The 19,683-nt window shown below is 39.0% G+C and overlaps 1 protein-coding gene across 1 annotated transcript in view; it reads left to right on the forward strand.

Annotated features, from left to right (window-relative positions):
- Nucleotides 1-14,531, forward strand: part of Adgrg4 (adhesion G protein-coupled receptor G4) — an 86,518-nt gene extending 71,987 nt beyond the window's left edge. The window contains 4 exon segments of the mRNA XM_071606096.1: nt 3,582-3,660; nt 6,730-7,010; nt 13,114-13,215; nt 14,323-14,531. Of these exon segments, the coding sequence (XP_071462197.1) occupies nt 3,582-3,660; nt 6,730-7,010; nt 13,114-13,215; nt 14,323-14,531 (671 nt within the window).
- The last annotated feature ends 5,152 nt before the right edge of the window (nt 14,532-19,683 follow it).

Here is a 19,683-nt window from a genome sequence, read left to right on the forward strand (position 1 = left end):
CAGTGTTTATATGGGATGGGTCCATCATTATTCCTACTGAGGACACTGAGAAACAGAGAGATTAGGTAATTTGCCAAAACTCCCTCAGTTAATAAGGACAGAATAGGAATTTGAATTGGGGAGTCTGTCTCCATAGATTGGACTTTTAACCTCTATGATCTTGCCATGCCATTTAAGGAACAGAAAAAGGACTTGACATGGGTGAAAGGGTATCTGGCCAGGTACAACCTGACCCTTTTGACACCTCATTGCTGCTGCCCTTAGAAGAAGCCAGAAATAGAACTCAGCGTGCATATTTTCCTAATATAAATGTCACTATATTGGTTTGCTTTCTTGTATTTCTTTTCAACATAATAGATAGTGAAAAGGTGTTTTGTTTTTGTTTTTGTTTTTTGTACTGGGGATTGAATCCAGGGGCTGTAAACTAAGCTACATCCCCAAACATTTTTATTTTTTATTTTGCAACAGGGTCTTGCTAATTTGGTAAGGCTGACCTCAAATTTGAAATTCTCCCTCAGCCTCCTGAGTCTCTGAGATTACAGGTGTTTACTACCACACCCAGCTTTCCAGCTTTCCTTCCTTTCTCTCTCTCTCTTTGTTTCTTTCTTTTTTTTTTTTTCTTTTTGCACCAGGGATTGAACTCAGGGGCACTTAACCACTGAGCCACATCCCCAGCCCTTTTTATTTTTTACTTTGAGACAGGGTCTCATTAAGTTGCTTAGAGCTTCAGTAAGTTGCTGAGGCTGGCTTTGAACTCACAATCCTCCTCTCTTAGCCTCCTGAGCCACTGAGATTAGAGGCATGCAACAGCGGGCCCAGCATCCTTCCTATATTTCCAATGGGCATGGTCAGCTCAGCTTCATTCCTATCCTCCCTTGCCTATCCAAAAGAGATTTTTGTGTTCAAAAATGTGTTGGATACAGAAGTGATATGTATTAAGTAGGATACATAATGGTACATAGGTAGATAGATTTTATCCCCCATTGACTTTGTGAAGACAATAGCTTCCTAATCAGCTACTCATCCTTTTGATGAGTTCATTAGCATAGTGCATGCTTTCATTGGATAGACAGTCAGTGCTAATATCTATGCTAATGTCAGGTGCAAAGACAAATAGTAAACAAAACATAATCTAAAATATGGCTTCAGTATACTTAGCAATCTATCAGAAACACAGAACCAAAAGCAGTACATGCACTTCCTTTTGTGTGTCCCTCATCTTGATTCAACCAGAAGATTGAAAAAATGTTGTGGAAGAGGCTTCATGAAATGATGAAGTGGTCATAAATTTCCTTCGATCCTGGTTTTCCTTCTTCCTCATCACCACTCCTCCTTGACTCCCTGTGTAGAAGGTCCTCCTTCACTCACTCCTCACATGTGGGTCTTCTCCAGAGATTGTTTCTTGCATCTCTGATCTTCTGGTTCCACACACTCATAGGGTACAGGGAGATGCAGGGAAGGTTAATGCTTGCACTTGCAGAGAAAAATATCTCGAAGAGTACCAAGTACACATAAGCCAGGGCCAAGCTGAGGCTGAGGCCTGGCAGGTTTTTTAGGTAAAGAAAGATACAATGAATCACTCTTAGACTTATTTTCTTACTTACAAAGACAGCACAAGGAAGAGTAGCTCAAAGTGCCAGCTCCCAAGTTCTTGTCCCACACGCTAAAAACAACAGATGACTGCCACACTGAGTTCTGGGATTTCCTGTTACTTAGGAGCCAGTTCTAAACAGAAGCTGTGAGATTTTCTCTTCTGTAGCTCTGTTCTGAGGAGACAGGGTACAAAGTCCCACAATTCTGCAGCACCCAGGCCGGCGATGGAAAACTGTCTCAAGATAGCCTCCCAGGGGATGTGAGTAAGAGATGGCTTTGGAGCACCTCTTCACAAGCTTCCCATCTTCTCTCATTCATGGAGGACCACAGGGCACTCTGCCAAAATTCGAATAAGTTGACATCCAAGCCTTTGCCTAAGTGGCCTATGTGGATACATTGAAGGTCCCCAAGGGAAATAAGTATTAGCATCTGTTTAGATTTGAAGCTGTGTCTTCCTATTGCCAAAGCAACCTGTTTTAAAGGTTCATTCTTTTTTTAAAGCCCTGTCCAAACTGGTGAACATCATACTATGTAAAATAAGTCAGACTCAGAAAATCAAAGTTGAATGTTTTCTCCCATATGTGGAAACTAGAGCATAATAAGACGAAAAAAGTGTGTGGGGGGGTTGAGTATCATAAAGATAGAGAGGAGTAGAAGATGGAGGTTGACAGAGAGGTAGGAGGGACAGGAAAGGGGAGGAAATGTGGAATAAATCTGACAAAATCATGCTAAGTGCATGCACGTAGTGTATGTAGTGAATTCCAGCTTTATTTGTCTCTATAAAGCACCAAACCAATCTAAATAAATAAAAAAAATAAAGAAGTGAAAGGAAGACAAGCAGAGTAGAGGAAGGAAAATAGAGGGAGGGAGGAGGGGAGAGAAGGGGGGAATGGGTCTGAAATGGAGTAAATTAAATTTCATGCATGTGTGATTATGTCAAAATGAACCCGACTATTACGTATAACTATAATGCATTAATAAAAGAAAAAACTATCCAAAGCAGATTTGTCCATGTTTAAAAAAGAAACAACCAACCAATAGATATATTTAAAAAATAATGTATATATCAACTTGAGAACTGCCACTTAATTCCATCCTAAATATGAGGTGTTCCATCCCTCTACCCTCATTCCAGGGGTATCTTTGAAACATGTCTGCATCATACTAGGCACTGTGCTTGGTGTGGACTATATAGATTGGAAGGAGCTGTCCTATTTATCACAGAATAGGATGGTGGAGAATTTTTGCACTCTGGGGTTTGGAGTAGCTTTGGAAAATATCTTACAAAACCCCTAAAATGTGTGTGAGTGTATGCTCTTCATTTAGGAGAAATACTGTTTTAGAAATAAAGAAATCATTTAAGTTCTGCAAATGTACATGAAATTGGATTTTTCAACCCTGTGTCTATACTCACATCACGTTTGACCATTTTAACTGAACTGATTGCTTTATTATAGTCTGGCTGAATTGACTGGTCGTTAACTGGTCGATCTAGTCAAAATGTCAAACTAGTAATGAGTGTGGAAACAGCTTCCCTGTCAAAAAAGCACTGAAGGCTGCAGCTGATTGCCTGTGCCCTTCCTCCAAGGTGACCTAGACAAAAAGATAGTAGGAACTAAGGGGCAGTATTGAAAAGGAAAAAAATTGGCAGCCCATCATTTGAGAAGAAATGCTTGATGCAAACTCGCATTCTGATGAACTAGATACTTCCATTGCCAAGTTGATTTTTTGGCACTTGAGCTATTTTTAATAACCAGTGGGTGTTGTATTGGAACCATTGGCATGCCATTTAATTTAGCAGATTGGAGAACTCCTAGAAATGTTTAACTTGGAAGAATTCACAAACATTTTGCAAACAATGGTATTTTGATGCCCGCACATCTGTGGCTCATTTAAACAGTATCTTAATATATCATTGCCCACAGTCATTGATCAGGATCCTTCTCCCATGATATAATGGGATCCTTTGGCTTCCTTTCCTACTCTAGGAATCCCAGCAATTGCAGTAGCAATCATACTCACCATGAGAAAAGATCTGTATGGAATTCTGAGCCCAACAACTCAGTTGTAAGTACCAAGAGCTCTGCTACTTAGGTGGTGGGTTCTGGCCTGGCTGGGTGTGGTGGGATGTTCTCAGCTTGGGGCTTGGCCTTGACACTGGCTTCAGGGAGAACTTAGCCTCAGCCTTTCTATCCTGGACACAGTCACAGCCACACTCAAGGAATGGTTAGCTACCTAGGCTCTGTACGACCTTGAGCAAGTTACCAAATCTCTTACTTTTAATCTCTTCTGGAAAATTGGAGTAATAATGTTTGCTGTCAATGTCATGTGCAAATTAAAATGAAATCATATATATGTATATGTGTGTATATATATAAATATATATAATATAAATATATATGTGTATATATATATATATATATATATATATATATGTATATTTGCTCAGCCTGTTGCCTGATCCATAGTAAGTGTTATATAACTGGAAGCCATTGTGATTATAAAACTCACAGACCACTGGAAAGATTTAGTGGCCATTATAAGGAAATACTGAGGTAAATTGGAAAATATTTTCTACCTTTCAACAATAAAAATCTTCCCTGAAGAAGATAGCAAACAAAGCTTTTCTTTGTAAATTGGCTCAACTTTATTGTTCTCTTTTCCCTCCCTCCCTCACCCCCTTTCTCTCTCTTTCTTTCTTTCTTTTTTATTTGATTATAAGCCCATCTCTTTAATTCTCTAAACTGTAGCCATAACAAAGTAGTCATTCATTGGATTCTATCTCTTTAGAATCTTCTGTTATGTGTAGATAGCTATCCTGTGGTCCTTTAGGCTGCACAATCTCATTTCACATTTGTTTTCTTTCCCTTACATATCCATTCTCTTTATAGTTGCCTCTCAAGATCACATCCACTATAGATTTCCTTTCCCACTGGACTGGAATCAAATGTAGGAGGTCCTGCTCCCAAGACTCCTCTGTCTTTCATATTGAGATGACAGTTTCCAGAGGGTCAAAATTATATTGCCCTTTGCAGCAGATGCTTTCTAATTAAAATCTTTGTTATTCTTTCTTTCTCTGCCTTTTCTCTTCCCTTCATTCTCATCTGCACCTCCATCTTCCCTCTTTGTCTGTTTTGTGACTCAAAAGGTCCTCAGTGTCTACTAGTGATTCTTCTTGAAAGATCAAAAGCAAAAGTAAAATCAGAACAAAATCAACTCCACTCTCCCCCAAAAGAGCCATTTCACATATGACTTTGTTAGTAAGAGGCAGATGGCTCTAAGAGCTTTGTTTTTTAAATAATTACATTTTGAAAGGTAATTCAACACATGGTACAAAATCCAAATGTACAAAAAGGTAGAGGATGAAAAATAAGCCTCATCCCAACCCCAGCCACTCAGCTTCTCTCCCTTGAGGTAATTCATGTTACTAATAATCCTTGTATACATATTCTTTTGCATGTTTTTTTTAATTTGTTTTAGTTTTCGAGCTATTTTATTTTAATTGCTACATAGTAATCACATATATTTATGGGGTACAGTAGGATCTTTTGATACATTCACATGTTGTGTAATGATCAAATTAAAATATCCATCACTTAAAACATTTATTATTTTTTGTGATGAAGCATTCAAAATCCTTTCTTCTAGATTTTTAAAACATACAATATAATATTGTTGATTATAGTCACCCAACTGTAACAGAACACCAGAACTTATTCCTTCCCACTACTCTCCTCATCCTCTCAAAACTATTACTATTCCACTCTCTACTTCTATGACATCAACTATTTTAGATTCCACATGTGAGTGATTTCTTGCACAATTTGTTACTGAAATGGTGAATACTTTACACATTACTTTTTTCACTTCATAAATATTTTGGAGATGACTATCCAAACATACAGTTTGCCTCATTTTACAAGTTTTTTAAATACCTTCTTTCAAGGCTGAAGATAATATTTAGAAATCCCTAAGCATTAGAGTCCATTAAGAAAATTAAATATTTTTTCACACCCTCCCAAGTTGCATACACACAAAATCACACATACATGAAATTATCTACACCAACGTGAACAACATGTTCAAAGAGGGTTTTCCTGGCTTTAAAAAAGAGAGATCCCAAAGGGGAATGAATGAAAGAGAGGAGAGATGGGAATAGAAAAGATAGCAGACTGAATTGGACATAACTTTCTTATGTTCATATATGAATACATGACCAGTGAAATTCCACATCATGTACAACCACAAGAATGGGATCCTAATTAGGATGTTATATTCCATATATGTACAATATGTCAAAATATGTTGTACTGTCATGTATATCTAAAAAGATCAAAAATTTTTATTGTAACTCTAAAAATTTTTGGTTCTACCTCTGAGAGAGAGAGAGAGAGAGAGAGAGAGAGAGAGAGAGAGAAGGGAGGGGCCAGGTCCCTGCAAAACTAACACACAGTTGAATTCATCAAGTTTGTCTGGGTTCAAAAACTAGAGGCAATGCCTCAGTAATTAGATATGTTATTAAATTAAGTATCTATCCATATGAACCATAAGAAATTTCTTCTTTAATAGAAACTGTAGAGCCTTTAATCAATCCAGTGGCTAGTGTTGCTTTTTATAGTTCAAATATATCATATTTTAAAGCATTTTTATTAACTCTGATCAGCTCATCATTGTTGATAGAGCATTCAGAAAAGCCATTAATTGTTCATGTCGTTCTACTGTAATATTTATAATGCAGAGTTGAATCTGTCCTGCAAATAAAACTCAGGTGTAAGGTGGGGAGAGGAGAGTCACTTTGGGGGAAAAAACATAATTTGTTTTTCTGCTGATGAAAAATAGTCTTCTAGGGAATTCGACTGAGAGGTTTCTGCATATGTAGGACAGAAACATCTTATGGGATTTCTAACTTGGTATTGAAGAGTACCCTTAACTGGGCTCAGAAGGTTGGTGTTTTAGTCCTAACTCTGCTACCAGTGGATATGAGTGAACTCTGTCAAGTTCTTCATCTCTCTAGGTCTAGGTGTCCTTAGATTAAATGGAACTGACTAAGTGATGTTCAGAATCTTGGTAAAATAGGAGCTTATGTTTTCCTACCTCACTGTAGTCTTCTTTATTTTTTTTGTTTGTTTCTTATAGTTGTTGGATCAAAGATGATTCTCTCTTTTACATCTCAGTGGTGGCTTATTTTTGCCTCATATTTCTGATGAATCTCTCCATGTTCTGCATTGTCCTCGCTCAACTGAATTCCATGAAATCCCAAAGCCAGAAGACTCGGCAGAAGATGATTCTGCATGATCTCAAAGGCACATTAAGCCTGACATTCTTGCTTGGCCTCACCTGGGGGTTTGCCTTTTTCGCCTGGGGACCCGTGAGGATATTTTTCTTATATCTTTTTGCCATTTGTAACACTTTGCAAGGTAACTGCTGCTTCTCTGTTCTCTGTGTGGCTATCTACACCTTCACCAAGGCTTTGGTTGCTTTGAAAAATAATCTCATCTTTTAGAGACTTAAAGGAGGAGAAAATAGTCCAGGAGGCCTCTGTTCACAACTATTTGACAAGAAGCCATTGGAAATATTAGCTAGATGCTACCCCTCATTGTAGGAATGAAGGTTAGAGCAAGGAGTTGTGGGCCAAGGCAACATGCCAAGGTTCTAGTCTTAGTTTTGCTACAAATCCTCTTCAGAATCTCACCATAACTGATTGAGTTAGATGATCCTAAGCTAAGGACTCTATAGCTCTTTAATCTCCTTCATATATTCTGGTGAAAGAAATAAATGATCAATGAAGTGATTAACAATAGAAAAAAAGGCAACATAAGAAGTAAAGCTGGGGGGCTGGTTAATATATTTTTGAGTAATTATTGATGTGCATTTTAACCTGATTTGTTCTATAAAAACAATCTTTGGGTGATTTGGGGACACATGTAGAATTGTTTCATGGAGGACTGAAGCTCATCTTCATACTACTATCCTCATCTTCGGCCAAGACCATTTAGGCTACTGGGGCTAGCAGGGAGCCAACTTAGCTCCATTGAGTTAAGGTCTCCTTTAGTACTCTCTACTATTTTCCACTCAATATACACCTCCTTCCTAAATTCACTCCACTTGTGGTCCCAGGGGATGCTCCATCAGGAAAAGGTCTCTTTGGTCAAAGAAGCATGGAAATGCAGCAATTCATTCCCTCATTCTTCAGAATATAGCTTGTTAAAAACTCTCAGAAGCTATTGAAAAATATTTAAAATTTTGTTTCAACTTTACATTTTTAAAACCTCAGAACCTTTTTAAAATTATGGTGGTTTGTCCTTGAGGAATCTCAGGAAATATGAATTGATATGCAATTATATTCCAGGCCTTTCCAAAGTGGTATAGGGATGTGGTGGAGCAATCTGTATACGTCATAGTTTTACCCTAATGTCTTATGATTCAAGAACCCATCTCATTTGCAGCAGTATGGTGACTTAACAGAAATATTGTGTCCCACCAGATTCTAGTCTACCAACCTTATACAGTAGTTCCCCTTATTTCTGTTTTACTTTCCACAGTTTCAATTATCAAGTGTCAACCATGGTCTGAAAATATTAAATGAAAAATTCAAGAAATATACAATTCAAAAATTTTAAATAATTTTATTATAGAATGTTGATATAATTGTTTTATTCCATTATTAGTTGTCATTCATCTATTATTGTGCCTAATTTATAAATTGAAATTTATCATAGGTACGTATGTGTAGCAAAGATAATATATATATAGGATTTGGAACTCTCCATAGTTTCAGGCATTCTACTGGGGATCTTGGAATGCATCCCTTCCTTTGGATTACAGGGGATTACTATACAGCCATATTCTGACTGGAAAGTGTAAAGGTGCAAAATGTGCTGTTCTTCCTTCGGGTGCCATTTAAATTTTTTTTTAGTTGCAGATGGACACAATATCTTTATTTTATTGATTTATTTGTATGTGGTGCTGAAGATTGAACCCAGTGCCTTACACACGCAAGGCAAGAGCTCTATCACTGAGCTACAACCCCAGACTTTAGGTGCCATTTTTATTGCCTCTGGTAGTAGGAATGAGTTTTTTAGGAACACCCCCACCACACACACACACACACACACCAGACTTACTTGATACCCTTTGAGATTACCTGCACTTGGTTATAATATAGATTACTGACTGAGGCTTTAATGCTGGTTCTACATTTTTCCTCTGGACAAAACCACCTGGCCCACACTAAGGTACTCTAACTCCTTACTCCAGCATGATGCTCTAACCTCAAGAACTAACTGCACTTGGTGTAGAATGTTCACAGAAGTGGCTTAGGAACTAGGTGCTTGCCCAGACTTCTTTCTTAGTACTAACTCCAGACATCTCATTGGCTCACTAATCTGAGGAGAAATGTACTCACTCTATTGAAAGAGGGGTTAAAGGAAAGCTGACAAAGAACAAGAGAGCAGTTTTGAGCTTGAAAAGGAAGGAGGTGTTTTCAAAACAGCCAGTGCTCCATTCCTGAGGTGGAAGTGGAAAGTAGTGTCTAAGCAGGGAGCCTACATGAGTAGAAGCAGAATTTAATTGGGTATTGTTTTGAAGACTAAAACCAAGGTCCCATAGATCCAGCATCAACAGAGCCAAGCTGTCTCTGTCTGTCACATATGCTTTACGTCAATCAAGCACCCAGTGTTCCTAGTCCTGCCTACAAGATAGAATGTGCCATCTATCTTGGGAGGGTGTTTTCAGAGCTCTGAGTTTCAAACTCAAGTCTTACCCCCCCTTCTCTCTCTCTCTCTCTCTCTCTCTCTCTCTCTCTCTCACACACACACACACACACACACACACACACACACACACACACACACCAAGTAACTGCAAAACAAGAATGCAGTGAAACACAGGAACAAACTAGCTATTTACACAGCAAATGGCAAGCTTGCAATCTGGCTAAGGGGGTTGCCCTGTGGTCAGGTGGGAAAAATTATGTTCATGATGAGTCATTTGTGAAGGAAGGGTGCACAAATAAAAATGCAGGTGACAAAAACCTGACATCTTCCCTCATGCCTGTGTTCTGGTGAGTAAGCAGATCAATCTGTTATTGGAAAGAAAAGGGAAGGCTGTCAGGCAAAGAGGGAAAGCTGGAAGGCAGCTCATTGGGAATTCACAGAATAACCTTTAAGTCTGAGAATTAACGAAACTCCATGCAGAAAATCAGAGCAGTAATAGGTGCTTGAAGTCACTGTTGCCCCTTGTTTGTGCTGAAGCTGGAGGAGTTTCACCTGCTCTGAGGCTGAGGCTTGCTCTCATCAGGTTGCTGCACCACCAGCCAGGTGGCTGCTGCTCAGACAAAGAGTGAATGCTGCTGAATTCATCCCCACAGTTGTGTGGTTACACATGGAGCTAAAGCCCTGGGGATAGTTAGTGAAACATGTCATTTTGTTTAGCCTCCAGATTGCTGCCTCCCACCTGGAATCAGAAATGTCTCAGGGCTGGAACCAGGGGACCAAGATCTTCCTAATCCAACTCCTCATCAAGTGACAATAAGTCACTGAACCTTTCCTGGCACAACATTCCATAAATTTGATGTAAATTTCCTATGTACATATATGAATATACCACAGTGAATCTCACCATCATGTACATCCATAAGAAATTAGTTAAAAAATAACTATGGGTAAAGGGCAGAAAGATCAATAGAGGGAAGGGAGCAGGAGGTGAGGGGAGAGGAGGGAAAGGAGAGGTACTGGGGTCTGAATTAGAGCAACATATATTCTGTGCTTGCATATTTATGTCAAAATAGATTCTATTTTCATGTGTAACTGAAAAGCAGCAAAAATTTAAAAAGAAAAAGGAAAGGAAGCCCCACCCCGCACCCAGAAAGAAAGCTCAATATCCCATAAAGCAGAGTATTTAATTTCTCCTTCTCCTTCTCCTCCTTCTCCTTCTCCTTCTCCTCCTCTTCCTCATTCTCCTTCTTCTTCTTCTCCTCCTCCTCTTCTCCTTCTCCTGTGCCAGGGATTGAATTCAGGGGCATTCAACCATTGAGCCACATCCCCCAGACTCTTTCTGTATTTTGTTTTGAGACATGGTCTTGTAAGTTGCTTAGGGCCTCACTAAGTTGCTGGGGCTGGCTTTGAACTCATGATCCTCCTGCATCAACCTCCCAAGCTGCTGGGATTACATGTGTGCACCACTGTACCCATCCAGCATCTTCTTTACCCAAGAGTAGTATAGTATGGTGGTTAAGAATGTGGGCTCTACAGTCAGACTGCCTGTGTTCAGTTCTGATGCTGCCAACTTAAATATTAGCTTTGTGACCTGGGTCAAGTTTACTAGATTTCTTGGACTCTGAGGTCTCTCATCTGTAAACATGAGACTAATAACACAATGCCTATCACAGAGCCATTGCTTAGCAAACACTAGCTGTGATTTATTATTTTCTGGCTGTTCTGTAGCTTCCTTGCATTGCTCCTGGTTCCAACCTGGCAACCACAAAGAACAGGCATAATTTCTCCTTTTGATGACAGCCTTTTCAGAACTGTGACTAATGCTACCAACCTCTCCTCACCCTGCATTTCTTATCCCAAGAATTTTCTTATCTGTATACAACACTCCAGCTTTTCTACAAGTTCATTTCTATCCTTGTTTATTTTATTCTTTTTTGAGGGGGTACCTGGGATTGAACTCAGGGGCACTCGACCACTGAGCCACATCCCCAGCCCTATTTTGGATTTTATTTAGAGACAGGGTCTCAGTTGCTTTTGCTGAGGCTGGCTTTGATCTCACTATCCTCCTGTCTCAGCCTCTCCAGCCACTTGGATTACAGGTATGCACCATCATGCCTGGCTATTATTCTTGAATATTTCTCTTTGTCATCATCCTCTTGAAACAAAGCCTCCTAAGCTGAACTGGTAGGAGCTATGGTCAACCCATGGCAGATGGCAGAGACTCTTACCTGCCTCAGTCTAGATTCTTTACTTCCACTAAGGCCCTAGCTGAAATTGTCTTTGAACACATTTACTATATTGACTTGTGCTCAGTTTGCAATGAGTTAAGATCATTAAGTTAAGATCATTACTAATCATTCATGTGCATAACAACTTGCCATATAGAGAGCAAGCTGAACACTGCCCTGTATGCAGAGCAAAGGTTTTTGAACTGGCCTTGGGACCAAAATACATATTTTGAGATCCAAGAAGGAATTGCTAAGGTTGTAGAAGGCTGTGAGAGTTTACACTTCAAGTGCTTTGGAGTCCAAATCATTGATAATCTATTGAGCTGCCACACAGAATACTGTAGACAAAAGGGAAGGTGATATGAGATGGAAAGGAAACATACCTCTCCCCTTCAAAGACTTGGTACTTAGATGGTGAGATGGACAATCCATGGAAAGTTATGTGACTAAGCAGGGCAGATATTATGAGAAATTAAGCATCATGGGAGTTCAGGAGTGGTAAAGGTGAGTTCCAGTTTGAGGCATCTGTAAAGGCTTTGTGGATAAAGACTTTTGGCATGGACCATAAATAAAAGTGAAAGTATCAACAGGAGTTATTTCTGCCAATTCCACCACAGACTTTTGGAAATCCAGTTGTCCCTCCTAGGACTTTGCAACAAGGATCATCTTAAGTCCCAATTTTGCATCCCAAGGAGAATGATGGGGTAAAAATTGGCTCATACTGCTCATAAATGCCTTTGGCACTCTCCTCCCACTTGTGGGACAAAATCAGGGCAGTAGAAATCAAGGGCATCAGATATGTGTTTTCCACATACTGTAATTGTGGAAAGATGATGTGTATTAGTTATTTATAGTCGTGTAGCTAATTACCCCTGAATTTTTATTATCTCACACAGGGTATGAGGGTCAGGAACTCAGGAGCAGCTTAGCTGATTATTTCTGGTTCAGAGACTCTGATGAAGTTGGAGTTAAGCTGTCAGCTAACACTGTAATCATCAGAAGACTTGACTGGGACTTGGGGAACTGCTCCTACAAATGCCCACTCACATGGCTGTGGACTAGAAGATTCAGTTCCTTACCATGTGGTCCTCTCCACAGAGATGCCAAGATATCCTCAGGACAACATGCTTGACTTTTTTAGAGTGAATGATGGGAGAAAGGGAAAAAAAGAGAGAGAAAGGGAAAGGGGGCAGGGGGAGAGGAAATATGACTTTATTGTGTTTTATAACCTAATCTTAGCATGTCACTGCCATATTCTGTTGAAAGGAGACTGCACAAGAATGTGAATGACTGGATGTGGGGAATCACTGAAAACTATCTCAGAGACTGGATATCCTAGCAGCTCTTATTTCTAATGGCCTAAGATAGATAGCAATCTAGGGGAAAAGGAGTGGTGGACATAAAGTTTTGATAACAAACCTTTTTGCCATCACTGTCCTTATAAAAGCTAGAAAAATGAGATCAGAAATCGGGTAATGGCCCTGGGGCTCTTTGGAAGTAGCATTGACAAGAGCAGCTTTGTGTCTAGTTATTGGTTACAGCTGATGAAAAAGACTGACCTCCTTCTCCTGGCTTAGGATTCCTCATTTTTGTGTTTTACTGTGTGATGAAGGAGAATGTACGAGAGCAGTGGCAGATACACCTCCGTTGTGGGTGGTTGCGAATGGATAACTCTTGTGGTAAGATGCCAGTCTGGGTAAGGTTTTGAATTTTACATGTTTTACAAAACTGATCAGATGAACCTATCTCCCAACTTGAGTTCAAACAGTATCAGCATCAAAATACAGTCTGTTTCTATGACCTGAAAATGATTTGTATTTTTACACTAAGATGAATGCAGTCAAGTGAAGAATATGACTTGGGTCATATATTAGCCTAGTGGAGCTTTTGTTTTAGCCCAGATTCCTTGGATCACTTTTCCTCTATGCCACATCACCACTGATTTAATCAAAATAGCATTGATTGAGTGCCTGCTGTGTTTAGGCACTGGGTCACAGGAACTTCTGGCCAAGTAGCCAACAGTAGATTGAGAAGATGTGAAAAGCAAAGAGTGGTGGTGGTGGTGGAGAGAACTTACCAACATGCCAAACATGTCTGGCCAGTGGGCTGCCAGGATGGTTCTTCTGATGGCCTTCTCAGTAAAGTGGGAGATGTAGTAGATGCTAATGTTGTCTCTTAGCAGTGGTGATTACCGTGAGAATGTCTCCAGTACAGGCAAGTTTAATTTTTATATATCAAAAGTGTCTTCCATCTAATTCTAGCAGTTGTCTCAGTCTCAATGCAAAGCTCAGTCTGCTTCCCTTAGGGAAGACTGCATTTGAACTCTAAGATTCTATGAGTACCACCAAGATCTCCTTCCTTTATACAAAGTGTATCTGTGACCTGTGGTCCTTATACTGTAGGGAAAGCAGGTCTCCTTGGTAAGTGCTTTGACTCTTCCTTTGCCACACATGATAGTACAAACTTACCTCTCATGACTTTGTAGAAAAGCTAACTCTTAGAATGAACAAGCACTGTGCATTGAGCTTTATATTTCCCCCTGTTTTTATTGATGTATTACAATTATACATAATAGTGAGATTTGTTGTCATATATTCACCCATACACACAATATAACACTATAATTTGGTTAGTATCATGCCCTATTATTTCCCCTCTCCATCACTTCCTCTGTCCCCCAGGATTTTATATTTTAGCAGGACTATTGAGGTATCATAAAAGTCATCGATTTTAAGTGTAGAGTTTGATAAGCTGTTATGTTTTAACATTTTTTTGCATTATTTCAGATGGAAGTAGCAGGTGTGGGTTAAATGTTGGGTATAAACAGAAGAGACTGAAGAAAAGCTTTGAGCACAAATTGTTGGCAGCATCCCTTAAATCAACAGCAACAAGCTCCACTTCCAAGTCTTTAGGCTGTGTACAAGGCACTCCTTCAGAAATGATCTTCCCATACGGTGAGGAAAAGGCTGTGTTGCTTACATTTATAGCCCAGTGATACTGAATTAATCTGAGACCATGTAGTAGGTCTTAAATAATACTTCCTGTTGAAACCTGCACACACACACACACACACACACACACACACACACAGAGCTTTAGTCAGATTTTTCATCAATGTGACCAAAAATCCTGACAAGAACAACATAAAGAAAGAACAATTTATGTGGGGCTCACAGTTTCAGAGGTTCAGTTCATTGACAGCTGACTTCATAGCTCTCTGGGTCCAAAGTGAGGTAGAACATCATGGCAGAAGGGTGTGGTAGAGGAAAGTAGCTCAGAACATGGCAACAGGAAGCAGAGAGAGCTCTGCTCACCAGGAACAAAATATAAACTCCAAAGTTATGCCCAAGTGACCTACCTCCTCCAGCTACACTCCACCTGCCTACAGTAACCATAACCATTGACCCAATTAATACATATTAGTGGATTAATACAATGGTTAGGTAACAATTGTCATAATCTAATAGATTTCACCTGTGAACAGTCTTACATTGTCTCACACATGTACTTTTAGGGGACATCTCATAACCAAACCACACACATACGTACATGTACACATCTGGGCTCATTCTTGGCTGAGAACATGTATAGAGAAGCACTTAGCAAACTTAATATGTACAAATCTGATGAGTTATTACACTAATGGGACGACAGGAGACAGGTTAGAAAAATTCATGGGAGTTAAAAACAATTGTAACAGACTGTTGAAAGCACAAGAACCTAGACATTGTATAATCCTGTTCCCTAATTTTACAGATGTGAAACATTAATCAGGGTAAAGGAAAGTGCCTTAAGGACAGTCATTCTGTTCAGCAGCAGCAGACTGGGACCAGAAATAAGGTCTCCTGGCTTTCAGGACTAGTGCACCCTACCAAGATTACCCTTTGAGTTACATGTTCACCTTGTTCTATAGGAAGCAATATTTATAGGTAGAGACTAGAGATGGAGCATTGGGAGAGAAAGTGTAAGGAAAGGATGGGTCTATAGGCTAAAACAGAGAAAGGTAAAGTGATCAAGAACTTAACAACTTTAAGTTGATGTGATGACATTGCATTCTGTACTTCTTTTTTTATTTTTTTATTGTTGGTTGTTCAAAACATTACAAATTTCTTGATATATCATATTTCACACTTTGATTCAAGTGGGTTATGAACTCCCATTTTTACCCCATATACAGATTGCAGAATCACATCAGTTACACATCCATTGATTTACATATTGCCATACTAGTGTCTGTTGTGTTCTGCTGCCTTTCCTATCCTCTATTATCCCCCCTCCCCTCCCCTCCCCTCCACTCTTCTCTCTCTGCCCCCTCTACTGGCATTCATTTGTCCCCCTTGTATTATTTTTCCCTTTCCCCTCACTACCTCTTGTATGTACTTTTGTATAACCCTGAGGGTCTCCTTCCATTTCCATGCAATTTCCCTTCTCTCTCCCTTTCCCTCCCACCTCTCATCCCTGTTTAATGTTAATCTTCTTCTCCTGCTGTTCGTCCCTACTCTGTTCTTAGTTACTCTCCTTATATCAAAGAAGACATTGGGCATTTGTTTTTTAGGGATTGGCTAGCTTCACTTAGCATAATCTGCTCTAATGCCATCCATTTCCCTGCAAATTCTATGATTTTGTCATATTTTAATGCAGAGTAATACTCCATTGTGTATAAATGCCACATTTTTTTTTATCCATTCGTCTATTGAAGGGCATCTATGTTGGTTCCATAGTCTTGCTATTGTGAATTGTGCTGCTATGAACATCGATGTAGCAGTGTCCCTGTAGCATGCTCTTTTTAGGTCTTTAGGGAATAGACCGAGAAGGGGAATAGCTGGGTCAAATGGTGGCTCCATTCCCAGCTTTCCAAGAAATCTCCATACTGCTTTCCAAATTGGCTGCACCAATTTGCAGTCCCACCAGCAATGTACAAGTGTACTCTTTTCCCCACATCCTCGCCAGCACTTGTTGTTGTTTGACTTCATAATGGCTGCCAATCTTACTGGAGTGAGATGGTATCTTAGGGTGGTTTTGATTTGCATTTCTCTGACTGCTAGAGATGGTGAGCATTTTTTCATGTACTTGTTGATTGATTGTATGTCCTCCTCTGAGAAGTGTCTGTTCAGGTCCTTGGCCCATTTGTTGATTGGGTTGTTTGTTCTCTTATTGTCTAATTTTTTGAGTTCTTTGTATACTCTGGATATTAGGGCTCTATCTGAAGTGTGAGGAGTAAAGATTTGTTCCCAGGATGTAGGCTCTCTATTTACCTCTCTTATTGTTTCTTTTGCTGAGAAAAAACTTTTTAGTTTGAGTAAGTCCCATTTGTTGATTCTAGTTATTAACTTTTGTGCTATGGGTGTCCTATTGAGGAATTTGGAGCCCGACCCCACCGTATGTAGATCGTAGCCAACTTTTTCTTCTATCAGACGGCGTGTCTCTGATTTGATATCAAGCTCCTTGATCCATTTTGAATTAACTTTTGTGCATGGCGAGAGAAAGGGATTCAGTTTCATTTTGTTGCATATGGATTTCCAGTTTTCCCAGCACCATTTGTTGAAGATGCTATCCTTCCTCCATTGCATGCTTTTAGCCCCTTTATCAAATATAAGATAGTTGTAGTTTTCTGGATTGGTTTCTGTGTCCTCTATTCTGTACCATTGGTCCACCCGCCTGTTTTGGTACCAGTACCATGCTGTTTTTGTTACTATTGCTCTGTAGTATAGTTTGAAGTCTGGTATCGCTATACCGCCTGATTCACATTTCCTGCTTAGCATTGTTTTTGCTATTCTGGGTCTTTTCTTTTTCCATATGAATTTCATGATTGCTTTCTCTATTTCTACAAGAAATGCCGTTGGGATTTTGATTGGCATTGCATTAAACCTATAGAGAACTTTGGGTAATATCGCCATTTTGATGATGTTAGTTCTGCCTATCCATGAACAGGGTATATTTTTCCATCTTCTAAGATCTTCTTCTATTTCTCTCTTTAGAGTTCTGTAGTTTTCATTGTATAAGTCTTTCACCTCTTTTGTTAGGTTGATTCCCAAGTATTTTATTTTTTTTGAAGATATTGTGAATGGAGTGGTTGTCCTCATTTCCATTTCAGAGGATTTGTCGCTGATATACAGGAATGCCTTTGATTTATGCGTGTTGATTTTATATCCTGCCACTTTGCTGAATTCATTTATTAGCTCTAATAGTTTCTTTGTAGAGCCTTTTGGGTCTGCTAGGTATAGAATCATGTCACCTGCAAATAGTGATAATTTAAGTTCTTCTTTTCCTATTTTTATGCCTTTAATTTCTTTCGTCTGTCTAATTGCTCTGGCCAGTGTTTTGAGAACTATGTTGAACAGAAGTGGTGAGAGAGGGCATCCCTGGCTTGTTCCAGATTTTAAAGGGAATGCCTTCAATTTTTCTCCATTCAGAATGATGCTAGCCTGAGGCTTAGCATAGATTGCTTTTACAATATTGAGGTATGTTCCTGTTATCCCTAGTTTTTCTAGAGTTTTGAACATAAAGGGATGCTGTACTTTGTCGAATGCTTTTTCCGCATCTATCGAGATGATCATATGGTTCTTATTTTTAAGTCTATTGATGTGGTGAATAACATTTATTGATTTCCGTATATTGAACCATCCTTGCATCCCAGGGATGAATCCTACTTGATCATGGTGCACAATTTTTTTGATATGTTTTTGTATCCGATTCGCCAGAATTTTATTGAGGATTTTTGCATCTAGGTTCATTAGAGATATTGGTCTGTAGTTTTCTTTCTTTGAAGTGTCTTTGTCTGGTTTAGGAATCAGGGTGATGTTGGCCTCGTAGAATGAATTTGGAAGTTCTCCCTCTTTTTCTATTTCCTGAAGTAGCTTGAAAAGTATTGGTATTAGTTCCTCTTTAAAGGTTTTGTAAAACTCTGCTGTATACCCATCCGGTCCTGGGCTTTTCTTAGTTGGTAGTCTTTTGATGGTTTCTTCTATTTCCTCAATTGATATTGGTCTGTTTAGGTTGTCTATATCTTCCTGACTCAATCTGGGCAGATCATATGACTTAAGAAATTTATCGATGCCTTCACTATCTTCTAATTTATTGGAGTATAAGGATTCAAAATAATTTCTGATTATCTTCTGTATTTCTGAAGTGTCTGTTGTGATATTGCCTTTTTCATCCCGTATTAGTAATTTGAGTTCTCTCTCTTCTTCTCTTTGCTAGCATCGCTAAGGGTCTGTCGATTTTGTTTATTTTTTCAAAGAACCAACTTTTAGTTTTGTCAATTTTTTCAATTGTTTCTTTTGTTTCGATTTCATTAATTTCAGCTCTGATTTTAATTATTTCTTGCCTTCTACTTCTTTTGCTGTTGTTTTGCTCTTCTTTTTCTAGGATTTTGAGATGAAGTATGAGATCATTTATTTGTTGGTTTTTTCTTTTTTTAAGGAATGAACTCCAAGCAATAAATTTTCCTCTTAGAACTGCTTTCAATGTGTCCCATAGATTCCGATATGTTGTGTCTGTGTTTTCATTTAGCTCTAAGAATTTTTTAATTTCCTCCTTGATGTCTTCTATAACCCATTGATCATTCAGTAACCTATTGTTCATTCTCCAAGTGATGTATGCTTTTTCCTTCCTTCTTTTATCGTTGATTTTCAGTTTCATTCCATTATGATCAGATAAGATGCATGGTATTATCTCTACTCCTTTATATTGTCTAAGAGTTGCCCTGTGACATAATATATGATCTATTTTTAAGAAGGATCCATGTGCTGCTGAGAAAAAAGTGTAACTGCTTGATGTTGGGTGGTATATTCTATATATGTCAATTAAGTCTAGGTTATAAATTGTGTTATTGAGTTCTATAGTTTCCTTATTCAACTTTTGTTTGGAAGATCTGTCCAGTGGCGAGAGAGGTGTGTTGAAGTCTCCCATGATTATTGTATGGTGGTCTATTAGACTCTTGAACTTGAGAAGAGTTTGTTTGATGAACATAGCTGCACCATTGTTTGGGGCATATATATTTATGATTGTTATGTCATGTGATGACATTGCATTCTGTACTTCTAGTTGGTCCATGATGCAATGATCTTGGTTGACTTTCTTGAAGACCAGAATAGACCCCCGCTCACACACAGATAGACCACCTTTGTAGCCATTCTCTCACCCTC

This window comes from Marmota flaviventris, chromosome X, assembly GCF_047511675.1.
Source record: "Marmota flaviventris isolate mMarFla1 chromosome X, mMarFla1.hap1, whole genome shotgun sequence".
Classification (NCBI taxonomy): Eukaryota; Metazoa; Chordata; class Mammalia; order Rodentia; family Sciuridae; genus Marmota; species Marmota flaviventris.